Raw genomic sequence first — 27,834 nt, 5'->3', positions numbered from 1 at the left:
AATGTATATTTCTGATGTAACCCCGCCACCCTCTCAAACATAAGAGGAATAGTATAATTAATAGAATTCGAAAAATTTGTTTGTACTTTTATTAGTATAGGGATATTATTAATTATACTTAAAATTGGAAAAAATTAGCGATATTTTTCATTTATTCTTTTAGCCACAAAACCTTGTCCAATTTTTTTATAGAATTCAATCATTCAATTCAATTAAGTAACTTTTCAACATTTTCGTACAGACTTTTATTTTTCTTAATTTTGTAGTATTTTTCTTAAAATGCTATTTATTTTCAAATTATTATAGTTTACGCTCAAATATGCTTTTCATTGCACGCTCTAAAGTGTATTCTTAAATTTATCCAAACATGTTACGCCCCTGAGCATATAATCCCCAAAAGCGACTGCTCCTTTTAATTCCTTTTATTTACACCACTGATAATTTAGATAAAAAAACATGCAATATCTGAACATAAAGATAATAATTTTATATATATCATCATATATTTTATTGTACTCGTAGCTAAATAATAACATAACGATATCATTTTAAGTATATTATAAAGTATATACCTAGGTATTCATTAATATTTGCGATACCTCCAAAATTTGTACGATTTGTTTACGTCTACAAAATTGCAGAATTTTTTCATCCTTAACGATTTACCAACCATAAATCCATTCTATAACAAGCAATGAATAATCCCCTGATATCTGAGTTCATTAATTTCATGAATATAGAGACATATGGTTTTACTATTGAGAACGTAAAATACAAATTATTTTATTCACTCAGATTATATGCACATTGCGATTGTAAGCCTATACACTACGTCATATCCTGTGAACACGCGTTACATGGAAATTCTATTACCCCACCTCCTGTGAAACATAAAATAGTAATAATATCAGTTAACGTTACAACAGTGTAGGTAATAGGTACCAATATGAATTCAATTTATTGAAAATAATAAGTCAAATTTTCAATTGCATAATAAACGATATAATGAACCCATAAAACATGTTTCATATACGAAATATTATAATTCAAATATTGTGTAACTAGGAATATTTATATATTGTAGTATTCATACGAACATACTTTAAGAATAAAAAATACGAGAAAAACGAAAATATATACATATCGTAAGTTATAAGATATTTTTGTTTCCAATTAATAAGATATGCTCATTTCTCACAAATTCTCTTTGCACCTCGATGGTTACAAATTTTTCAATTTTTTTCTTTTTTAAGCCCAAGCTTCAGACTCTCAACTTAGTACGTTTAATGTCCGTACAAATTATGCTGCTTAAAAAGATAAAAAAAAAAACTATTTTTATTAGATCGTATATTATAATACATATAGTTCCGTTCGCTCATTTACAAAAAAACTATAATTAAAAACTACCTGCATGTATTTACAATTAATAAAATAAAGAATTAATTTGATAAAAAGATTTTTCTGATTTCTATAAAACTTTTACGGTATCTCTATCTCAAAGAACTTAATTTAATATTTTATTATATTTATATACCTATATATATAAAATATATACAAAAGGCCTAAGATATTATATATCATATATAGAAATGAAAACTTTGTCTGAAACTAATTATATAATTCGATTGTATTTTCGATAAATCGTGGGTCATAAACTCCTGAACTTTCTTTCTAAAAACCACAATTTTTTTATCAAATATTTTCAGAGACAATACTTGATTATAAATAACAACAGACAAAATCTATTTTCAAATATACTCTAATAATATTAAATCCCAGCAAATTCGTACTAAAAGTCAATAACGTTTTAAAAGTTTCTGAATTTAAGATGGATAATATTAAGTAAGTATATAATAATGTAAAATTTGTCATTTTTTAATTTAAAAAAAGTGTAGTTCCACAGTAAAAATATTTAATATTTATACCTTATAAGTATATAATTTTCACTTTTACTCTGTGCTAATACCGTTAAAAAAAAATGTATTAACTAAAAAACCAGTGGTGTGTGAAGTTGTGAGAAGAATCTCAAATCATTATTGATAATTTTGAACATTTTACATCAAAATTGTAGGAAATTGCATTTTTTGTTTAATGATTTCACTGTAAAAACCACACGATTACATCATATTATGATCATAGTCTTAAAACCATAATTAAATAATATTCTTTTATTGTTTGCCAAAAATGTAGTATTTTTCATTTGAAATTATTCTCGCCACAACCGTCTTACTAATCATTGTCTAATAATGCTCTTATAAAAAAATTAGTCGTTCTGTGCAACATGCACAGTATTTCGAAACACGACTTAACTTTTCAACTCTTTCGGTAATGTATTATTATAATTATTACTATTATTTGATATATATATATATTATATATATTATAATTAATAATTAAGCATTAAATCTGATCTCATTTTTTAAACAGCTGACCGCCGTAGTAAAAAGTTCAGAAAGTCCAAGTTGATTTTGGGTTTCTTCTACGGATTTTTTCTGAGCCTGAGTAAGTGAAGCTTATTTTTTATTTTTTTGTTGAATGTGTACTTTTATTATATTTTTCAGTTCTCTACCACTTTGTTATTGTCGATTTAGAATTTACTGAACAGACCACTCATCTAATGGGCATTATAATCGGTCTATTTTTGAGCATCGGCCACGCAATATCACAACAGGTAAATCGATACACTTCAAATTAATATAATTGTTTGTAATCGACTATTTTCAGACAACGCGTGGACTTAAACATTTAATATATTGACATTTATAATAACAATATTCTCGATATAATATAATTAATAATAATAATAATAATAATAATAGATACACCTTATATGTTACTTTGAAAATATCACAAGTACATTACTCAAAATTTTTAAAAACATGACATATGTTTTCATTATTAAAAACTTAACTTTCTCAATTTATGATAAATCAAATCAATTATTTAACTATAATATGTATTATTATAAAATTTTAACGAGCCTTTTATAGTACAACACCGTTTATTGAATAGTTAGTACTTTGATAATTTAATTTAAAAAACATTTGAATACATATTATTTTATGGGTTTGATTACTTAACAATTTAATAATATTATACGTGCTTTACATTGTAACAAAAAAAATAAATATTTTATATCATAGTGATTTTTATATTTTCATGGATACAAATAATTAGCAACCTACACTAAACTATATACTATCATATATTATTTAATTTCATATTTGAAATCGAAATATACATGTTAATATGAAAATAAATATAGAACTAAATATATTTAATTATTTATAGTCAATTACAATTTAAAGATAAAAGATGCATGTAAGCAAAGTCGAAATGTTAATAAACTACTGCTCTTGTCTATTTTTTTTTTTTTTTAATACTTATAAATATCAACTTATTAGTTTAATATTCAATATAATATTCACTATACAATATGATGCTAAATATCAAATGCATTGAGTAGTTGATAAAAAAAAAAAATAGAAGAGAATTATGTGGCCATATTATGAAATTTATGAAATATTTTTATTTTTAAAATCACAAAAGCTGCATAAAAAATGAGTAGTTATCTCACGTAGAAAAAAATCATTTTATATTTTTTGTACTTAAAAAATATTTAGTTCGAATAAACTGTTTAAGCCTAACTAGTAATTGTGTATGCGTTGTTAGTAGTCTAAAATGTTGTGACTTAATAAACTAAAATCATATATATTCAAGTTTAGATAGATTCATACCTATATAAAAATATATAATTATAATTTCTACACGCTGACAAAGTATGCTAGTATTATAGCAGGTATAATATTCGATTAATGTATAATCGCTTTTAAAAGTTGTTAACAGCAGATCTATGTTTGGGGGCAATATAAAATAAAACAACATATTATTTTAATACCGTGAATTTTACATTTAAAGTGAAAAAATCTGTGACTTTGAATAAATCGGACCAAAAGAATATAGAGAATATTTTACTCTTGTAACGTTCTGAATGGGTGCCACAGAAATTTCTGTTTACTACACAATATATGTATATACATATATGTATGGTTTTCAGTATATTCTAACTTAGTTCGAACCTACATAATATAGTCTTGTAGTTGAAATACTACATTCTACTGATCAATAGTTTGCATGTTTATTTAATAATAAAATGTGACACGTGTCGTAAAAATAAATAATCCAAGATGAATTTTGCCTTACAAACAGGTAAAGATATAAAAAAATAAAAAATACACGCTTTATCAAATCAAATGATTAACATTGTTGAGAAACACAATTTATTTTTCTATGCAAACATAACGACGTTTTGTCACAAATTTTAATAACTGACGTTTACTCAATAACGACCACGTAATAACAGTCATAAGAAGACAATCCACTTGTAACAAAAATTCAAAAAATATATTCCTGAAGCTCCTATAGAATGTAAGCCATCATACACCAATAATAAATACTATAACTTTAGTGCGCAATTTTATTGCAAATATAATGTACTAATATAGTACTTAAGCTCACGGATATTTGCATAGTTATGTGAATATATTTTATTTATTTTTTTTAATACATAAAAATAATTTTATTCTGTTTTGAACAAATAATTAAAAAAAAAAAATCAATTAAAAAACGTAAAATACTACCATCGGTATAACTAATACGAATCATAAGATACAAAAGTATTCTTTTGTAACCCATAATATTTTTTAATTTTAATACACATTTCCTGAAAGCATACACAATATCATAATTGTGCATACAAATGTATTATTTGTTCCGGTATCTACTACCGGAAGAGTCTATATGAAGTACGACAAACTTCATTTTTAAGAGTAATGATGAGAAAAATGAATAATACATTTTGAATTTATGTTTACAAATCTTTAAAATCAAGTACCAGATCCTAAACAACGTTAAACACGGCCAAAAACTAAAAAATAACAATCCACGTCTATTTTTAATCAAGTATTAAACATGATATAAACTTTTATAGATAAATAAAAATAGCTAAACTTACCCAAATTACCAATATGTATTTAAAAATGCTAACAAATCTGAAATCACATAGTAATTATTTTAAAAAATTAAATAAATAATGTTAAATTTAAACTACATCCTTACATGAATGTATTAATGTAGAAATAAGTGTACTGGTCGATTTTTCTTGCACATTAAAGACTAAAATTTGTTTTTATATTCAATACGCTGGCTGCAGCAATTTTAGATTAAACGAAAAATCATCTGATTAAATTATAATTTTTATCTGTTTTGATTTAATATTTTATTTAAATAAAATATGCTGTCTCAAGCTATTATAATTTATAATAAGTAATAAAATATAAAACATTTTTTATCTCTTTGTATTACAATACAAAATAAAAACTTTTACCGTACTAGATTAAATAAAAAAAAAAATTTCTTCTCGAAACATAAGACAAATATTTCATAAAGTTATATTGTATTAAACACTTCTGTACTTCATATCATATTTCGTAGAACAAAAAATCACTTTTTTAATACACTTAAAACTATTAAATATGGTTAATATTATATACTAAAAACTTAGAAAAATATTATAAATTAACTTTTTAAATAATTATAAACTATTAATAGTTAACAATAAAATACATTCATCACTCCGTTAAAAATCTAAAATAAAAATTTAAAATCAACTTTTTTAGTATTTACTTATTTACTCTGTTTTAGTAATTAATCTTATTAATTTTAATTCGTTGTATATAATTAAAAAATCGTTTTTAAATCGCTCTTTTACTATGTTTAATTTTAATTATATTTATAATGATAAAACTAATTAATTTTGCCATGAAGAACAGATTCATAATTTTTGATTTTTTCTAAATAATGGAAAGTACCATATTAATTTATTAGTCATAAATTATCCTCATTTATTAAGTTTCAATTGTACCAACGCATATATTTGACCTAGCAATACTTTTAAGCTTCAACATTTTCTGTAATTTTATTATGTTGTTTAAATATATATTTGATCATTTTTTACATACTGTATTCATTATTTCGCGATAACTTCGAAATTACTGAAGTGAAATTATCTAAATTTATTTTACCAATAAGTTTTTGATTTCAAATATAATTGAGTAATGAGTACAAATAAGTTGTAGGTGCTGGGCTTATTTTAGCTTTAGAGAATCTGAGCACTTTCAATAACTGATATATTTATGGACATTTTTAATATCAATTAATTTTTTTACGACAAAGTAAATATTCATTCACAGCTTTCACATTAATTATATGTCACTATTTAAAAAGCTAACAGTGTGAAAAAAATAACGGCGACTGCTGTTTACCACCTGTTGGTTTCTATAAATAGTTATGAAATAAAAATTCATTGAAAACATTGTGTTTTGTGTTTTAGGAATAATTTTATCTCAGAAATAAATAACGATATTTTTATTCAAATGTAAATAATAATAATAAAAAATGCGATGTTACCAGACAGCTGTTAAAACCGTATTAAATTATAAATAATATGTTAACCCATTGCACAGGTACGGTGTTTGGGACTTTTAGCAATGCCGACGTTCTGTGATAAGTCTGGCCAACGCGTATTGGTGACCATGGTATTTGCGTACGTTATGGCCGGCCCTTTAAACAACATAATGAAAAACGGATCCGAAGTTATCAGAGTGTTTACCTGTTCTAGTTCACTGGTATATAATTTGACAAAGACTCGATATGAACTCATGTTCAAACCTTTCCAAGAAGCACTATTCAACCTAAAGGTATATAAATTATTAATATATTTCAATAATTTATTCATTATAAAAATTAGTAATATAATTTATAATAATATATAGACACAGTTTTCTCAAATTACGTTAAAACGTATAATTTTAATACTATGCAAAGTTTTTTAAATAGAATTTCACTCACCTAGGTAATGATTGATTTAAATACCTGCAGGTAGCCGGACGCTCTAGATTCCGGAACAGCATGGACCAATTGTGCCTAAAACAAATTTTTTTTAGGGTCAGTGTACCAATTGTGCTTGTATTTAAATTTTCCTATCTTCAGATATAAAAATATTATTTTTCAATTTAATTCCATCAACATCGACATAAACAATCTACACACAAAAATACTTAAAAATTAAAACTTATTTATTGATTAATTGATTACTGGTTTAAGTGACTGGTTATAATATATTTAACAACAGTATCGAGAGTTTTACAAAACATTATTTTTACGCACATTTAATCATTTGATCGTACAAGTATGAATTTGAGTAATAGACGAAAATAATTTTTCATTATCGTTGGATATAATCAACCTAATTGTTTCATTGCACAATATATACTATACAATAGAATAACACATTGATAATATAGCCGTTACTATTGTATCTTTTTGTTTAGTATTAGTTGTTTGACATTACAATATGGATTGTTTTAAGCAAACCTTTAGTGAAAAAGGTAAACCGTTATTACTTCTCAATGATTTTAAGTTTCAAAAATGTACCAAATCAAAAAATGGAATTAAGTGGAGGTTTACAATTAAATCGTGTCCTTAAAATGTATTATCTGATGAAAGTGAAACGGTGTTTTTAAAATCTAACCAAAATTAATGTGTGTATTAATTTATTATATAATTATAACTAACTAATAAGTTTTTATTAAATACTTTAAAATGTTTTGAGCGCAATCAATCTAACCACCCCTAAAATGTGTAGAGCACAATTGGTATATAAAATAGTAATTTTAAGCGCAATTGGTAAACTCCATTCGGAACAAAGGTCTTAGTGACAGAAGGCTTGTCCGTGGTTTATTATAACATTGAATTTAATACAACTATTATATAAACAACACAAATATCTTTCTTATTGATATTTTATAAAAATTTATAGTAACTTTATTACTATGTAATAAAAATATTAATTAAGTATATAATAAATTGTTTATTATATTATAATGAAATCGATACATCCAAATGTTGATATTTTCATACTTGTTGAAACACTAAAAAGAGTCAACTTAAGGCTTATGTATATGACGGAAGCTTTTTAATAAATTAATAATCGTTTGCCAGTAAACATAATATTTAATACTTCTACAGTGCAAATGATATTGTGCTACGTAGTTTATACCAGAATATTATCCGCACTATATACAAAAAAAAAAGAAAACATTTATCATTACCGAAATGGCTAAAAAATTTTCCGAGAATTTCTAAACTAAAATCGACTAAACTGAACTTACAGAAAATAATTTAATCCACCTGCTCGTTCTAAGTGTAAAATTCGAATCGTCTCTACCGTCAGTGGTTATCTCATGTGTGCGAAACTTTGATTGATCTTCTGTCCAGACCGTGTTTTTTTTTGTAAGACCTCTATGAAAGTTTATTCAGTAGGTAATCTGATTTAATTTTGTTAATTTAATACTTCTTAATTATCAGCATTTAATCAATTTTACCCAAAACACTAAACTTGTAAACATACAACTTTTACACAAGCAGTTAATAAATCAGTCGATATAATCCATATATTATTGATATAATATAACAAATAATATTATTATCTAACGTATGCTTTAATAGTATGTACTTTTGTAAACGCAAAATTATTGATAAAAATTATATTTTTCACTTTATTTTCAATAAAATAACGAATTTTTAAAATCGAATCACTGCTCTCACCTCTATTGATAAATTGATGAAAAATATTATTTTTGTTTCTATTAAATACATGAAATTATCGTTTATTTCAAATAAACTTATTAAAACACTATATAATTTATCGGTAACCATTTTTATACTTTCCTAATATGTTCGTAATTCAGAATAATTACTTTTTATTCCTAGTAAACCAATATTCTTTGATGATTGTGTATTTGTCAAAGTTACAATGCAATTAAATATCTCGCTATAATTATAATTCATTTTTGGTTAATGTTTTTTTTCTCAGAAGTACTTAACCCTCTTTAATGACTTGTAAATTATATCTACACATTATACTGTAAAATTATAGAGCCTTTGAGCTCAAATATAATTTTATTCACGCATCGTGCGCGCGTATAATTTCAGAAAAAAAACTCACAATAAAATAGTTTTTGTATGTTGAATTTAAAAAAAGTTGTAACCAACAAGTTTATGTCTATCAGATATATTATTATAACAACATAACAATAATATAAGTGAAAACTTCATAGACACAGTAGCAATACAATCCTACATAAAGTCCTATACTATAAGATTTACGTATTTATGTTTACAACTACGATTCCAATATCCCAGCTTCTCCGAGAACTTAATAAAATATAAAAAAAAAATACAACAAAAAGTACAACCAAGTACAACGGACGTTAAATATTCTGGGTTGGCTCTCGGCCCGGATGCATTTCTTTAGTGAATAATGGGTTTTTATCCCTTTGATATACGATTACCACTGCACTACACAATATACATTATTATTCCGTTTGATATACGTTAAAATATTCGGAGGAAGCGTTCGCGACAAACGCGTCTCAAAAATTTCATAAAAATACAAAGCCTCGGGTCTAATCTCCAGTATGAAATGTATGCGTAAGACGTAAGTATAATATCGTATATGACATAATATTATTATGTAGATTATTGAAAAATGTTTGTTCGTCCACAAATATGGCGGCCATTGAATAAAAAATCATGTACGTAGAAACAATGCGCTGCATTTCGTAAGTCCAAAATCGGAGTATAATATGAACGAAACGTTTTCCCAGCGCACAAAAAAATTCTTCTAAACCACAAAAACAGCTTTCTGCTACTGTCAGTTAATTAAGCAAACCGCTCCTTTGATTTGTGATGTGTAAACGCAAACGCGAGCTTTTTCCATCTTTTTGTTGATTATTTACACCATTAACTTGAGTCAGTGTTACATCTGCAGTATGTCTAGATGAAAAAAAAACTCAAAATTTACTAACATTAATACGCAGATTTCAGCGATATTTCAGTACAATATCCTATAATACAGAGAAATAGGATTTGTAATCATTGAATACATTTTTTATTGAATTACTCGAACCAACGAACTATATGGTCTATCGACATTTTAAATTGCCTACACAAATCTAAACATTTTTTTGATTGTTATAATAAAATTTAAACGTTGGGGCTGTAGTTACTTATGAAATCAGTATTTCACTATTTAAATAAAATCATCAAGAAATATATCAATAATGTTTTAAAATATATAATATTCTTGTAGTTTTTAAAGTAACGTCGGTAAAAATTTCCATTTAAAAAAACTTATAATAGTATGAGTCTTCCAGTATAGATTATTTTCATTTTTTTTAATTCACTAAAATTATTAATTCCAAGTCGTCTATCGATAATTATTTTACGTTTGTCATTGATTTATTAATGTTTTGCTGTGTTTGTAGCCTTGTAGGGCACATACTGTGTTACTGCATTGTTTATGATATGAATACTTTATTATTGTAAACGTACTTTTCATTAAAATTCGCATATAAAGACGTTTATACACATTTTGAAACGAAGCAAAACAATTGTTGTAATTTACTTAGAGATACTTTGATCTAATATCTAAGATAGAGTAAGATACGTGATCGAGAAAACCAGCATCCGATATGGTATATTCTGTCGTAATTTTCATGTCAACTGTTATTCTAGTAAGTACTACAACAATACATTTAGATTCTGTTTATATTTTCTTGTACAAATAAAATTAAAATGTTGAAATTAATTCAACTACCTATGGCTAAATTAATATTTTTAAATAAAAATAAAAATATATTAACAATGTCTTGATAGTTGCACACTTATACAAATTACAAATGTATAATTAAGCATAATTTAAAATCAAGAATTCGCTGGCTATTTACAAAATATATTTTATTTACTTGTAAGATTTTTTTTGTATTTAAACTCTTTGTCATTTTATTTATTTAAATTGAGTCTGAGTAAATATTATTAATGCTTCCTTTATATATGTTATATAGATTTATACATATTATACGCTTTATACACAATATGACTTATTGTCTTGGGATATGAGTAGAAAATTGCTTATAGGTAATCCTTAAATAAATGAATATTATATTTTTCTGTACCATCGTTCTGAAATATACTATAATAAAGGTACTATTCCACTATTAACCAATTCCCCGGTTATTTGTCGCTCCGCTCAAATTCTAAAAACAATGTAAAATATAAAATTATATTGTTGAATTTTACAAGATTTGCATGACACGCATCATGTAAATTATGATAAAGTACGAATATTACAAGGAAATAATATTGAAGGCGAAAATGATCGCAAAAAAACATAATTGTTCGTCGAACGCAATTCAAATTTTTTATTTAACATCGATCTCCAGTAAATATATGTTTTCATCAAAATGCAGATATTGAATTTTATATAATCTATACATACAATATACATATACGCTATAAAATATTATAAATTAATTTTCTTCAAACTCTAACATTTTATACTATAAATCATTTGAAGTGAAATATATTGTTAATAAAAGCCAAAAAATATTTATCACAAAAAAGATCATTTAATAGAATGTTGATTATGAGCTTTTATTAACTCATAGAATAAAACCACCTACTAATTACGTTTTCAAACTAATTTATTTTGTTTTTGAAGTAGTTATTTATTAACTTAAAAATAAAATAACTTAATTATATATATATATATATATATATGATTTATGATTTATTTAGTTAAATATGTCATTATATTAGTGGTGGACCCCCTCCCTTGGCTTATGTCATAGTATTTATTTTTATTACTTTAAGTTACCCTGAAATGTTCATCAAATTGTATTGATTAGATTGATTATTAGATAGATGTGTTATTTTTTTTAATAACACTTTGAATTTGATACATAGATTAAATCAATATTAAGACTTATGTCTAATGACTATACCATAATTTAGCTGGCATAATAATAATAATTAATTGACATACATTGTAAATATAAATTAAAAAATTTAATATGTTTATTAATTAATATAATTTTGGTAATTAAGCAATAAAATGTATGTATTATTTAAGGAATAGAACAGAAAAACAGTAAATAAATACATTTTTTTGGACCCCACCCTCTTGAATAAATCCTAGTTACACCATTACATAATGTTATTCTTGCACTACATCGTGTTAAAAATATCGATTTTTACTTTATACTCCACCTACTTAAAAATTTGCAGTTTTTATAAAGTGTTAAATAATTTGTAAAATCAAATAAACTTTAATTTAATTTATGAATTCTTATTTTTGATTAATGCAGCAATGCTAAAAAATAATTAAAATAAACCTAAAACTAAAAGTTTATTATATATTAAAGTACTTTTACAATAACTGACATCCACATAACATATTTTATAATTTTACTACCTATTTAATTTTTATAATATTATTTACCTACGTACGATTGTTACAAAAACTACTAAATCATCGCTATTCGGATCCGTTAAAAAATAAACGTCATAACTGAAAACTATTTTTTAATCACCATCACAAAATATTTTACACATACCATGGCTATGTTGTTATAAGATTATATGGTTATGAATTAATGTCAACATGTCATCACGTTTGTTAATAATTTCAGGCTGAAACAAACGAGATAAAAGAAACAATAAATTCCATCAACGACGTGATCGATCCGATCCGACAGGAATTTGAATCAGACAGTGACAGTATCGTACTACACGAGAGAAACGACTATTTAGACGATCTGCAAATGGTTCGTTACAAAATAAACATAACAATATATTAACTAATAAGTAATACTTTATTATCATTGTATAATTTCGGACTGATTTGTACGCATTTTTTTTATTTGTAATGTCCAGTTTTTAAAAGCTCTTGAACACCATTCAAGCAATAAACATTTAAAAAAATTAATCAAGCGATATACAATATAATATTGTATTTTTCCTGTATGCATATTGTGTACAATGAACATAATAAAAATCACTTTTGAAATTTTGAACCGTTCACAAATTTCAGCCAATTTTCAACAGCAAAATTGAGTAGCTGTTGTATTTTTAGTTTTAACGTCTTAGCATTATAAAAACCAATTTTATCATTTTAAATCAAAAAGTGGAGATTCGGCAACAGAATAATTTATGGTTCAATGATTATGTTATATTTATAATGTACAGTTTATACACACACAGATATAATAAAGTTATTTATATATAACTTTAGCGAGTTATCCAGATCTACAAATTATGCTTACATTTAATTTGTAAATACAATTTCAAAATATCGTATGTGCATGCCATTATTAAAGCAAACTTGCTACAATGACGTGTAGAGAGGTACTTTTTATATTTAATTAAATATTTTATTTACGACAGGTTACGGATTTCAAACAAAAATCCTCACGTTTTTCTACACTATTAAAAATTAAAATTAAAAACATTTATAGTATCGCGTTGACGTATTTTATTTGATTATATAAAAATGTTATGGCATATTATTAATACTATAAAACGAAATTCCATTACTCAAAATCTAACTAACACAAACGGTACACATTTTGTCATTGATCTCACGTCAACATTCCACATTTATCGGGTTATAAACATAATATTATTATATCTATAGGTATTCTACACCTGAAAAGGCAAGCCTACATTTTAACTTTTCAGGAGAAGCAAAAACCGAAATTTCCATATCATATTTTTTTATTTAATTTCATTACATACAACAATTTTAAGTATCTATTACAATAATGTTGATAGTAAATAAAATTATGTATACCATATAAATATATAATAATATATTTGTCTTTTATAAAAACATTAAATTAGCTATTTAAATATTACGTATAGTAAATAGCATTATTAAAATCTTTACTCTAGAACATGAAACTCTTCTACTTAAATCCAATATTTTTTTACAAGGTTTTTAAATGTAAAACAGACCCTTAGTTTAGATCGTGTATAGCATTATTGATTAAGGATCTAAATCTAAACTATTTAGACTTAAATCCTATTCCATTATAGAGAAGCGAATTTTGACCTAGATCAATATGTTTAAATTTAATTTTTCATAAAGTATTTTATTATTCAATACTAAAACTAACGTGATAAAAATCAAGAAGCAAAAATTTACGTAAGAAAACTTCATTCCTTAATTTTGATAAAAACTGACTTAAGCCCTACTACTTCTCGTATACATACGTAATATTACCCATTACTCTAGATTTTTTATCTTAGGATTTACAATATTGTTAGATAACTCGTATTTCAACTCGTTTTCTCATCAATTAACGCCTAGTGCCTACTAGGCACTAAAGTAGAAAAAAATAAAAACACCGTGACCCACAATGATGAGTTATAAATTTATAATATAGCAAGTTATGTATAAAATAATATTTTATTATTACTTATTAAGTATTTTCTTTTTATTTAGCGGATACATCTCACAAACTATTATTATATTACATAAAATGTTTTATTTATCTTCTGTCTTCAATTAAAAAATTAAAAACTTATAAAATTCATCATCTTTTGTGAATTATATGATTGCATTTACTTACTCTTTTAACACTAGCATTTGATTAATTAATACAATATATCACAAACATATTACGTCGCGATCTAATTATTTTTAAACAAAACTTAATGAAATGTTACATTACGTATGACTTAAGCTCGGTAGCAGCTCATTGTAACATTGTTGTTTTAGAGACCATCAAATATGTACAACGCAAAATCGTCCAAGCATACCAAAAATATGTACAAGATACCGGAGCCGAGCGAAGTAGAAATAAAGTACAGAAATAAATTATACAGAAAGTGCAAAGGTTAGTAAACATATAGATGAAGTATGCAGTGATATTATGATTATACTAGATTCGCGGAACGCATGAATCCGTGCATATTTCACAGAGTGTGTGCAACAAAAATAGGTTCAATTATATTATAATATAACAATTTATATACGTAATAGCCGAAGAATGAAAATTCGATATCTAAATCTAATAATTGTACTTTGATTACTTTTTTATTCAATATAAAATGAGGATTGTAAACTATATAATAAATTGTCGTCCTAACAGCAGTTTAAAAGTAGCAATATAAAAAAAACTAACAATAGTATGAGTTTTAAGACGTTAAACTGAAAACAATAAACAACGATTGCGCCGAGTCGATAAAAAAAATTGTCGTGTTCTACAACATAACAGTGCGAGTAAAGTATTCGAATTTTAAAGTTTGAAACATTACTTTAAATTAAATTTTCTTAGAAACGAAATGAACACAATATACAATATCAACATCTATGAGTGCAATGTAAAAAAAAAAAAAATGATTTATATAGTATATTTTAGCAAAATATACGATCTATCCGCAAAGTACTAATTTTTTCGAGTATATTTGAAATGAGTTGGAAAGAAAAAACAAAGTTTCAAATGCACAGATCAAGTTATATCCAAGACGACGTGCCCGAGAGGATAACATCAAAAGTCTAGCTGATGGTCGTTATTCGTCAATAATTTTCAACAAATTCGTAATCTAATATTAAAACAAAATAAAAAGAGTTATCGATTTTCGAAATTTGCACGCCTACATTGTTACAATGTTTTCACGGGAACAAACCGTGTAGGTGTACATTTTTTGTTAGCGTGATGTGTGACTATTAAATTGATTTTCGAATTTTTCCTCGCTGACGATGGAGTAATTCTTATTCGTTGACGTATCGACCTGGTCACTGCAGGTGGCTAAGAAATATCTGTACGGCAGTAATTCAATTTTTATGGCATTTAATACGTTTACAAACATTTCGTTTATCGACTGAATTCGTTTTCTTCAGAAAAGTCCGAGTCAAACGTTCCTTACCTATTTTGATGTGCAAAGGATTCAATGAATGTCAACTACTTATTGTTTTACATTCTCCAATCGTAATTTTGATTATTATTATTATTATTATTTTTAATTTCATTTGCAGGCATCATCGACCGAGCGGATGAAAAATGCAAGGCAGCGTTTCAGAACAGTTACGACAAATGCAAAAACTCTGTACACTGGTCCGTGAACTGGGCCCTGTGCTGGCCCATGCAAGTCACTTTCGTCTGCAATCTTGCACCACGTGAGTAAAGTTTTGAATAAACTTCATCTTTTTTGTATGCTTGTCAGTTATCAGTTATCGTACATCGTGATTAAGAAACACGAAATTGAGTCATACGAGTAGATATCTAATAATAATTATGCAACATTTGTCATAATAATTTTTGTTACGACGCAGTAATTATACTGATTCTCACAGCTCTATAACTATATGCTTGTATAGTACATCTAAATTTGATGTTCCCTTGTATGCGGTTTTCCATTAACCTCTTTTCTGGGCCGACATTAAGCCACTGACCACGTGTGTCATGTTACTATCGTATTAACGCGTTTTCCACAGGATAGTAATAATTAAAATTATAATTTGTATTACTTTGAATTTATCATACAATATTTTATGGATGCCTAATTATTTTGAGATTATTCATTTAAAATATCCATAGAACATGAGCAGGATTCAATATTTATCATCATTTTATAAAAAAAATAATCAAAACTGATGGTTTTTTATGTTTTTTAATTTGTCAAACAACTGAAATATTCCTTGGTTTTTCAAATTCAAAATATGTGTAATTTTATAATTTAAATTTAATAGTAAATTTTAATCACAAGACTAAGTCCGTAATGATTTATAATTTCATATGCCTATTTCAGTCCATACTTTATATATTAGTTAAATCTGTGAGTCTAAAACCACATGACATAGATAATATCAATCATATTATTGTACAAACATTTAGTTTTGAAACTGTCCACAACATGTTAATCTAATAACATCACGGAAATTGGTATTTTTTTTAATTATTTTATTCTAAATTTATTGTACGACATTCCTCTATCATATAAATAACCCATGTTATAAGTTTTATAAATACATTATACATTACATTGTATCAATATAAAATAATACATAATAATATACATTAAAAAATATTTAACTTATGAATCGTATTATAAACTAATTATTGTAATAAACAATTTAGTAAAATATTAATGCAGTCTAAAATTTATGGCTGGATTATATAAATTTAAGACTTGGTGGAATAAAAATAATGATAATATCTATATGAACAGTACCCAATGGAATCGGTAACTAGTGGATCCAATAAATTATACCTTTTTTTCAAAACCTGCAGGATGTTTCGGCGGAATTAATAAATCTCTACCATAAAAATGAAACTACTATGGGTTACTGTCCATAAAGTTATTAAAGAGAGTAGATCAAATATTTAATAATCACTTTTTATTATTTTGTTTCCAAATACAAGTATAGACTATTATTTACTTGCTTATTTAGTGCCTAGATAGAATATTTGAGCATTATTAAAACAATATTTATTTAATTTTTTTAATAATTAAGCACACGTTTACTTCATTATTCTTGTAATAATTTTATTGTTAAAACTTAAAAGTATTCAATACACATGTGTCAGATAAAATATACTAATACTTAGCATACAGTATTATAATTTTAGTTATATAAAAAATGTGTTAAAAGGATATTTTACTTCCTTATAATGTTTTCATTATACTAACGCATAATAAATATAGCATATTCTATATTCAGAATAATAATAAATTTTTAATTTTAGAATTAATTGATTTATTATTATTTATTACCATACTTAAAGATAAAAATATTAAAATTTCTTAACGTAAAAAATTTACAATCAAGTTTTCAACGTTGAAAATTTACAATCAAACAGTTCAAACGTATGACCCTCGTGATTATTTTATACTTACCTACGTCACACCATATTAATGTGTTATCGTGATGCAGTATTTGGTGGTGGAGACGTGTGCAATTCCGGAAAATCAGTGAATTCCGGTTTCGGTAAAGGATACGTTTACCTGACAAAGTCCAAGGATGAATTAAAACGAGAATTCCTGCACGTAAAAGTCAATTACAAGTTGAACAAAGTGAAAATAATGGTAATGTTCGCGCACTCAGTTAAACCGCAATTCTATGTATAGCGAAAGCAACTTACGCGACTTCATTATCGATATGAGGCGCGTTGAGATGTATTTTAGTTCTTCCAAGATTTAGACAAAATGCATTTTTAATTACTTTCTGCTTTCGCATAATATACGCTTTTAGTACAATACAACCACTACAAATAGCTAATATGTACCGTACCTTATATATTATTCATTTTTGAAACAAATTATAGCATAATATATAATATTTTTTTATTGATATTTAAATCAAATTTATAAGTCTGTATAGGAGTGGTGGGTAGTGGGGAAGTCATTCATTACCATAGGCTAACTAAGAGGGAGGTTTTGGTGATCTTCAGCACCTCAGAATTTCTTAAAGTCTTAAGTCTTTTAAATTCTTAAAGCTTCTCTTGAATTTTTGGATAAAATTTCCAGACAAAAACAATGAAACGTTAATTTTTTCTGTTATTAATACTTATAAAAATTTTATATGTACAATTTTTGATATTGAATATTATTAATTATTATATTAGGTATAATAAACATTTCATATTTTTATGACATTCAGGTAGATAACACAAAGAATTTTTATACATTATTAAATATTAATCAAACTAATTTTACTTATCATTTTTCTAGATAATTAATATAAAATAAAATTTATAACTCTGTAAGTGCAATTATATTGTCATAGGTACCTTATTTTGCTATAAAACATTTGTAAGTCTTAAGCCTCCCCCCCCCCACTTAAAAGACTAGTTACGCCTATGGTCATTACACATTTTGGTGATACAACCTCACGAGAGACAGGCTGTTTCATCAAGTTTGTACGCTTTATATATTGTTTGAGCTGAATTTTATATAAGACTTGATTATATTTGCTTGCTCAGAACAATCTAAATCGCTAATAAGTACGCCGAGTTGCTGCAAAAAAAAACCAAGGCGAATAAGTCACTCTCACAATAGTTAAAAAAAAAATTAAACATTTTATCTTATGATTGAGAATTAAAAAATGTTCTAGTCTAAACGTTTGTTAAATACCCAGTATTGCATAGCGTACTTGTTCAGACGTTCTTGGCCTACTGCGTTTACGCGCGAACAGTCGACAAGTTTTAAAATTAAATTTTAAAAAATAATTATTACATTCATCCAAACGACCAACCACCGTCCGTCGGAAACAATAATAAATAATAGATTATTTTAAGCTGTCCAAATATTTGCTCGTGTTGCGCGCTCGACTATACGGGATAATCCATTTAACGAAAAACTCTCATCATTCAGAAAATTCTAATATTTTTAAAAATATTTTTTTTACATAATCTTATTACGAAACAACATTTAAAAAAAAAAAAATTACCTTTTCACTATTTTTCTTTTTCTTTTTGACAACTTGCGTTTTTAATTTTATATTCCGAAACAAAAGATTAATCGGAGTATTTTTATGCATAAAAATCAAATTTCAGAAAATTAGTTTTAAGTATTTAAACTTTAGATGAGCGATGCAGTGGACCAACATTTTTCGTAGGGGGTACTCACTCCAATTCAATCTATAATATAGATTCTACATTTTAATACTTATCTTATAAACTGATCATTCAAAATTCAATTTTTACATATCCTAAGTACTCAAATATTCTGCTTTGAGATCAGAGATTAAAAATGTATGTAGTCACTAAAAAAAAAAAGTTAAAAAGAAAAATGATAAAAAAATATTTGCAAAAATGCATGGATTTTGAAATAAGAAGTGGCTTAGGTACGTTAAATATATCACTTGGTATGCAATATTATCTTATGTACATATATATGCTCATTTGTGTGTAATTTAACGTAAGCGCCGTATTCGTATAGCAGCTAAGCACTCCAAAAAACGGAATTGACAAGAAACAAATACACAAACCTTTTTTACGACAAATAGCGCAAATATATGTAGAAAAAATAGATACACAATGCATACAGTATATTATACATATATACTTCACGTGTAGAAACCCCAACATTTTTTCTGAGCTAAATCCTAATAAATAACAACGCTTAGGTTCGATGTGTGTGTGCAATTTGTCGAATGAGGTAGGATAGATAGTCGGAAACATTGACTCGTATAATTTAGCCACACATAATGACATCTACAGTCACCCGGAGAAAAACATTTGTGTCGTCCATAATTCGCCAGACGAATTGACTACAATGTACGTAAGGTACATAATATAGCAACATATAGCAACATGTACAGTAATGTTCTATGTGTATCTGTATAAATAATGAATGGAATGTAGAAAGTGAACGGAGACTTTTTCTTTGAATTTCGAAAAACGCGATTATTTATTCAAAATGTCTGCTCTTGTTCTGGAAATTTCGATCACGCCAATAACCCAAAGGAACCGTCTCTATCATTGCATGCATAATTTACATCTCCGATTTGAATAGTAGTCGGTGGAATTGCTGCAGCCGAGACGTTCACCACGAGATTATAATAATTTAAATGAAATTAAGAGCAGCTGATGTTTTAAGCGTCTAAACGCCAAAATCATCGGTTGATTTAAAAACCCATTTTTATTTTCGTTATAGAAACTATATTTTCGTATCACAGGATCACAGGTATTTCTGCGTTAGGATATATTTTTATTCATATTAAGATGCGTAAACAATTACTAAGAAAAACTTGTCACAATAATATGAGTTTTATTTGATTTTAATTTCTATATAATCACCAAATATAAAAACAATAATATTCTCAGTAAATAATAACCAACTGCTATCAAAACGTATAAAATACAAAAGCTAAAAATTATCAAGTTATTATCAGACATTGTAAATTTATATATTTTTACAATACATTTCGATATTACGAAACACATACAAACACTCGTACGTATTTTGTTTAAATGTATCATTAATATTACATCTATTCATTACGCCATTAAAACGTTAAATGATTCCGGTGTATTTATCACATCATAATAATATTATAAAAATCTATTTCGTATCATATATCTTATTGATTTGACTTTTATGATTGAAAATCATTCGATGAAAAAAAAAAAGATTATAATTTAAAAAGATAGATCCGCCGTCGAGTTACCTACAATAAATTATATGACGATAAGAAAATTCTGTGTTACAACAGCGCTACGTAGTAGATTTTTTTCATTTTTATAATAATTATAAATATTTTAAAATAGAGATATTCCTGAACAACGCGAAAGCGAATTCTATATTGTAGGTTGGTTGAGCTATAAAGATGCGTTTGCTTTCAAACATCACAATCGACGGTCGGAGGTCATAATGTTTTTCCGGTGGCTTATCTTTTCGGGCGGCGGCACAAAATTCGCCGATAAACGAAACGACTGCGATTCACATAGAAGTATACCTAGGTTGAGTTCATTGCGGCTCTACCGCAATTAACGATTATATAATGCGCGCAAACCGCGTGTGGTGTGTCTACGTGCATTTCAGAAACCTTAACATCGCTGCTAAAAAAAATATGTACGCGCAATGACGTGCCAGTGATATAACGTATAATAATATGCGTACGCATAAACCTAACCTGTGCGATAAACGTATAGTGGCAATCAGACCGCAAAGATTTATATATTGCGTCCCCGATGTAAGGTGAACGCGTTGAACGTTGAACGCCGAGGGCTGAGGGGCTCAAGGGTGTTGTACGGGGCTACCGTGGTAATGTTTTCTCACTAAATATAATATCGTTTCGCGATCGTGGCTTAACTGGGCGCGAATCCACGCGAACACGTCACTGTAATATGAAAACCGTTTGACGATTTAAGGTCGCACGCGTCGTGTGTCATACCCTTGATTAACGCTCGAAATATCATATGGAGGTAGTTACCTAGTACCTACTATTAAAATATACGAATACGCGTTGTCTCACGTGCTGTGGTGATACTAACGTGATATTATTATTGTATTATGTGCGATGAGAAATACGAGGCTTAAATGCAGTGGCATGAACAACAATATTAATATGATAATGTGATATTTGATGTATACGCGAAGATTAACTCACCCGACCTCGTGTTTTTGCTCGTGCTTTTATGTCATGACACACAGCCCGATCGATATCGTGACGCCTACGACATGACTCGGGACATGATGATAGACTTCCGGGAGAAGAGACGGACGGCCGAGTTCGTGTTCGTGTGTATACGACGTCTGCTGGCCTTTTCGTTCCTCAAAATACTCTTGGAGTGAGTGCTGCGTCCGTTTCGTCGGTTCCGACAATTCGTTGTATTCCACCGTCGTTATTGTTCGCAGCAGTCAGAGCTACATGCACAAATACCTAACGGACATCGAACACGACAACGCGTATGTGACCCGGTATTACCGGAAGATCGATGCCCGGCGAAAAAAGACTGGCAAGCACACTTTGCTGCCGCTCAAGAAGACCGAAAAAAGCAAGATGGTCGACTTGCGGAGCTACAAGCTGGTTGACCGCGAGTGTGATCATCTGGTGGGTATACCCGATTTCCGTTTTCCGTTTTTCCATCTTGATGTTTGTAAAGCGCCAGCCGACCGATCTATATTTTCACCAAGAACGCGGCGTAATAATTCGAACAACGCGCAGGCGAATCGGTTTATAGTTGTAAATCGCATACAACATAAGAACTGCAGTGGGTCCATCGCAAAGTCGCAAATAGCGTTCACTATTCATCATAAACAGATCGATTAGCATACAATCTTTTGTCATTTTTTTGTCGTGATTTTTAATTTTTAACAATATCATAAAAATTAATGCGGCGACAAAAATAACAAACGACTTCGTCGGCTTTTATTATTGTACTACTCCTCCCAAGTCTCAATCACGATACCAAATAATTGGATACAAAAATATTATACAAAAAACCCAAAAAAAAAAAATAATTAACATAATAATTATTCACATTTTCATATTACATTGATTTAAATGATAATAAATTGCATAAGCGCTTTTTTAATGAATTTTATAAAAACAGTGATGGTCAATAATAATTTTTTTTTTTTTTATGTATATTATAATCTGATAAAATATGAATATTTATTCACCTTTTTATAGTTATATAAAACAATAAACTCCGATGGAGGTAAATATTATGCTTATACAATATGTTTCAAGCTAAAAGATAATATTTGTATGAATAAAATAATTATTACATTAAAAGTTCAAACATAAAACATTTATATCATAAAGTATGAAATATAACATTTTAAAGGTTTGCTCATTTCTTTTATAGTTAATATAATATGCTTAAAATATTAATTTAAAACTACTATTATTATAAATTCTATAATTATCATGTTATTCTAGAGCCACCTCGATAACTTGGTATAATGGCTGTTCATCGTCGGGTTGTAAAATATTAAGCCCCAAGTTTAATATTAACTATAAATGAACTAGCGAATAAAACACTGATTTATTAAATTAATTTAAATACAATTTAAAGTTCAAACATTAACTTCTTAACTTTTTAAACAATTAACTTCTTAATTAATGTTTTTAATTAATAATTTTCTTATAATTCTTAAACTATGTTAAAAATGTTAAAAATGCATGTTAAAAAATTAGCCTCATCCCTCCCCATCATATCCAAATTATTTGACAGCCACTGCTTAACATTTAGGCGGATAATTTCCATATTTTCAAACTTGACGTGTACTTGTCTTTTTATAAGCAGATCAGGCTTCTGCCTACTATGCAGAACTTTCAACTAAAACAATTTTTACGGGTTACGGATGTCAGTTAAACAACGAAAATAAAAGAACTATGATTTGGACTTGTGTTTTATTAATTTTCTTTAATATTAGTCATAATATATTAGTATTTCAAACATCAAAAAAATTAGAAAAGCACACTTCAAAAGCGTGCTAAATTCCCAATTTATTTTAATACAACTCAATAACTATAACTTTTGAACAATTCAATAAGAATTTGGTAACGTTTAAATTGTGATGCTTATTTTTTAAATTGTCTAATATAAATCTACTCACATTTATTATATATTTTAATACTGACTGTGTGGATTTTCTCTGAATAAAACCGTTAAAAATTATTTATTTATTCAACTACAGTATTAAAATGTTTATATTAATAAGGCTCGAATTAAATGTATCCCTAGTTTTTTTTTAAACTATGAATATTATATAACTTATATTAAAATTAAAATTAAAATTAATAAATTTTAATTCTTTCTATAACCCTATTATGGACAAGAAAATATAGATATAAATAAAGATCATAATTTCGACAATCGTAACTATATGTACTAAAAACCAATGGATGGACATAACAGAAATATAGTGTTCTAAAATGATGCTTAAAAACCTAAAACGAAGTGATAGGTACATCAGTACGTTAGAGATTTCACCTCAAAATCTTATGGTAATGCAAAATTTATTTGAACTTAAATATTTTTATACATCCCTCTACACTTCTTTATAACGTCGGTTGAGTAATTTTTAATTACAAGATATTAGATCTACAAGTAGAACATAATATTGTAACACGTCTTGGGTACAAGTTTATCGACGATACACGATTGTAAAGTACATTTTTTCGCAGCACAATTGTTATCATTTCTACTTGTTTTTTTCATACGACGTAGCTAAACAGTATATCCATCGTAAAATCAAAATAAATTTAAAATAATATTTTCTCTTTTTTGAGACTTATTATTACACAACTTCAAATTTCATTTATAATAACTATTTAGAAAATTAAAACTCTATATTATAATAACATTGAATATACCATAAGACCAAACAATTAACCGCCTCATAAGTTCAATTATTTTCATAGATGACACTGTAACACGCAGTTGGACGTTGCACCACGGTGTTTCGCGTTCATCGTGGATTAGACCTACCCCAAAACATATCCTGTGAGTTTTCGTTTATATAATACTATAATCGCATGTTATATACAACTTTGATGGGTTTTGTGTGATGAATAATATACACGCCCACACTAACACGTGAATATGATGTTACTATTGTGACATTTCACCAAACTCAATCCAGTTTAATTAACAAAACCCGAAACGTAATGAGTAATGACATCCGTACGACGTTAATACGAATTTAAGCTGATAATAATTGATGTGCCTATTAAGCTTTTGCGCAGAAATCTGATACGTTTTCGTTCCATTCTTCTATTTATATGATATGATGCCGGTATTGTTTAATTATATGCGCGCACGTGTCAATCGCCCGTAGTGAAATAACAATAAATTATAAAAACAAAATTACTTTTCATCTTGAAATATTTTTCAAACTTTTTGTCAGACGTACAATAATATACGAATTCCCGTGGCAAATCTTGTCAGACTCAAAATATGAGAAACAATATTAAAAAAAAAAGAAAGAAAGTTGTATGTGCTTAGAAAAACAAACCGGCAGCAAAAACTTATATCGAATCACACGCATTTAGCATACAGTCCGTAAATCCAGTATACCCATTTAAAAACAATACAATATATTTTATAGATACCACTAATATGTAATTATATAAGTTGTAAATTATAGTTTTATGTGTGGTAGGTAATGGTAGACGATCACTGTTTTCAAAAAAAAATTTAGGATAACAAGATACCGGATTACCTTGTAAACCATAAGTACAATATTATGCCGATGCAAAATATTACTCGATGATAAATTTCAATAATTATACGTAAATAATGAATTACGATGACATGGCGTCCAGGACAGGCAATATAGCTACACCGGTGTCGTAGATATCTTTCCCATATCTCATAAATAATATGATTATGATTTGTCAAAACTATCTAAGTATATCTAATACCATTATAAAGCATATTTATTAAATTACCTTAAAAATTTTACCACTATATCTATATCTATACTGATTTCAATTTTCATAGTAACAAAAATGAAATAATTAACATCATTCTTTTAAATTTTTAAGGAATAAATAAATATTTATAATACAGTTTCATTAATAGAATTTGGAAATAATATATGCAATACCTAACCATTCATTTTAAAGAATTTAGTCATTAAATTTTATCACAAACTATTATAACTTTAAAGCTTTTATAAAATAAAATACTTCTTGTAGGTTATGTAAGACTCAATTATATTAAACCTCACTCGTAACTACACACGATTATTTATCCGTTATTTGTTAACAAAAGCATAGATTCATCAAACGAATTTACAAAAAAAAAAAAAAAAATATCTTAATTTTAAAATATTTAAGATGAAAATGGTAATTTGATAAAAATGTTAGTAGAAGTGTGCTTGCGAGCAGTTTTCTTTTTTTTTTAATCGCCTAATTGAACTGGTCAAAACCTTTAACCTACTCTATTGAGTTTATTGAAAACTGAAATTACGCTAATGATCTATTATAAAATTCAATTAACGTATAACCAAAAATATTATTTTATTAACCATATTTTGATAATAATTTATAAGTGTTATAATTATCATTATCCCCACACAAATTTATCAATTTAAGTGGTGTACCCAAGGTAAGGAGGAGTCGAGTCTAAACAATTTCGACATTTATAATGGTTTTTATACTATAAAAATTATTTATTTAAATGAAAAATGTATATACTCGTAATATAATATTTTAATAATTACCGGGCATAAGCTAATAATTAAAATTGATAATAATTGTACAAACAAGGTTATGAATTATGACCTAGTTCTTTTGAAATTAAATATATTTCAATGTAAAACAACTGTGAATCAACTTGTGTATCCTAAGTAATTATAGTATCCTAGTTCGTTTCCAAATTTCACTTATATTTATAAATATAATATACTGATTATAGATTTATGACGATTGTGTAAATTTTAATAAATACTGAATGTTAATTAAGTGTAATATTATTTAAACTAAGTTATTTAATAAACAAAATAGCTCATACTTTATACACACTAGCGCGCACCTAAAAGTTGTATTTTAATAAAGTAAAATCATTCAAATATAAATTTGTTTTCCACAGAAAACCTTTTATAGATACAATTATTCTTTAATCTATTTGATTTGGTGACCAACTATTAGACGGTTCTATAGCCACGCAACCAATAAAAATTATTCTAGTTGTATTATTATTCTTTAATAGGTCCTAACAATTAACATCATTATATAATTATATAATCTTATAATACTTTTATGATCTATCAAAAAACTATCTATACAAACATTGATATTTAATTTTTCTTTTAATAAATTAGTACTATTCAAAATATTTTGGCTTTTATTTAAAGAAATTTTAAATTTTGAAACTTTTTTTAGTTTTATTTTGATTTATATATGATGCTATCTTTATTTTTGATTAAAAACCTTGAAAATTAGTTAGGTATTAATTTATTATTATAAATTGTCATAAATTGTATGTTTAACAATTGAAAAATAACCGAAAATATAATACAGTCACAATATTTTTTAAAGATGTTATCACATTTTTAGAAAATTCAACAAAATTTGCAAATTATTTTATAATATAAAATTCATAAAATGTTTATTATTCAACCTAAACTATGAAAAATGAATACAATATTCTAAATAAGTTTTTCTTGCAGTATCAAATATAAGCCTATTTTAAGATTACAAAAATTTTTTAACAAGTGTCTGAAGTTTAATTTTTAACTAAATTGAATACTCAGGCATTTCAGGCATTAACAGTTTATAATTTTTTTTTTTTTTTTTAATTAAAAATTTATTGAACACAGAAAATTAAAACATTCTGCTATTTTTTTTTACACAAATAATTTTAAAACAATTAAAAATTACTTTTAATTTTATTATAAATGTTTTACATTTTAAAATTTTTTTTTTATAAAATATTGACACAAATGTTTAGAATTGATTAAAAT

General features: G+C 26.4%; 1 protein-coding gene across 1 annotated transcript in view; it reads left to right on the top strand.

Annotated features, from left to right (window-relative positions):
• The first annotated feature begins 2,281 nt into the window (after positions 1–2,281).
• The window catches only part of LOC112593687 (E3 ubiquitin-protein ligase DCST1), a 33,492-nt gene continuing 7,939 nt past the window's right edge, over positions 2,282–27,834 (top strand). Inside the window, exons 1-9 of the mRNA XM_025338193.1 lie at positions 2,282–2,288; positions 2,428–2,502; positions 2,562–2,671; positions 6,525–6,758; positions 12,594–12,728; positions 14,684–14,801; positions 15,944–16,084; positions 17,843–17,994; positions 22,115–22,465. Of these exons, the coding sequence (XP_025193978.1) occupies positions 2,282–2,288; positions 2,428–2,502; positions 2,562–2,671; positions 6,525–6,758; positions 12,594–12,728; positions 14,684–14,801; positions 15,944–16,084; positions 17,843–17,994; positions 22,115–22,465 (1,323 nt within the window). The remainder of the gene's footprint in view (positions 2,289–2,427; positions 2,503–2,561; positions 2,672–6,524; positions 6,759–12,593; positions 12,729–14,683; positions 14,802–15,943; positions 16,085–17,842; positions 17,995–22,114; positions 22,466–27,834) is intronic.

Source organism: Melanaphis sacchari, unplaced genomic scaffold (genome assembly GCF_002803265.2).
Source record: "Melanaphis sacchari strain LSU unplaced genomic scaffold, SCAv2.0 Contig20_pilon_pilon, whole genome shotgun sequence".
Lineage (NCBI taxonomy): Eukaryota > Metazoa > Arthropoda > Insecta > Hemiptera > Aphididae > Melanaphis > Melanaphis sacchari.
This window is presented reverse-complemented; position numbering and strand designations above follow the sequence as displayed.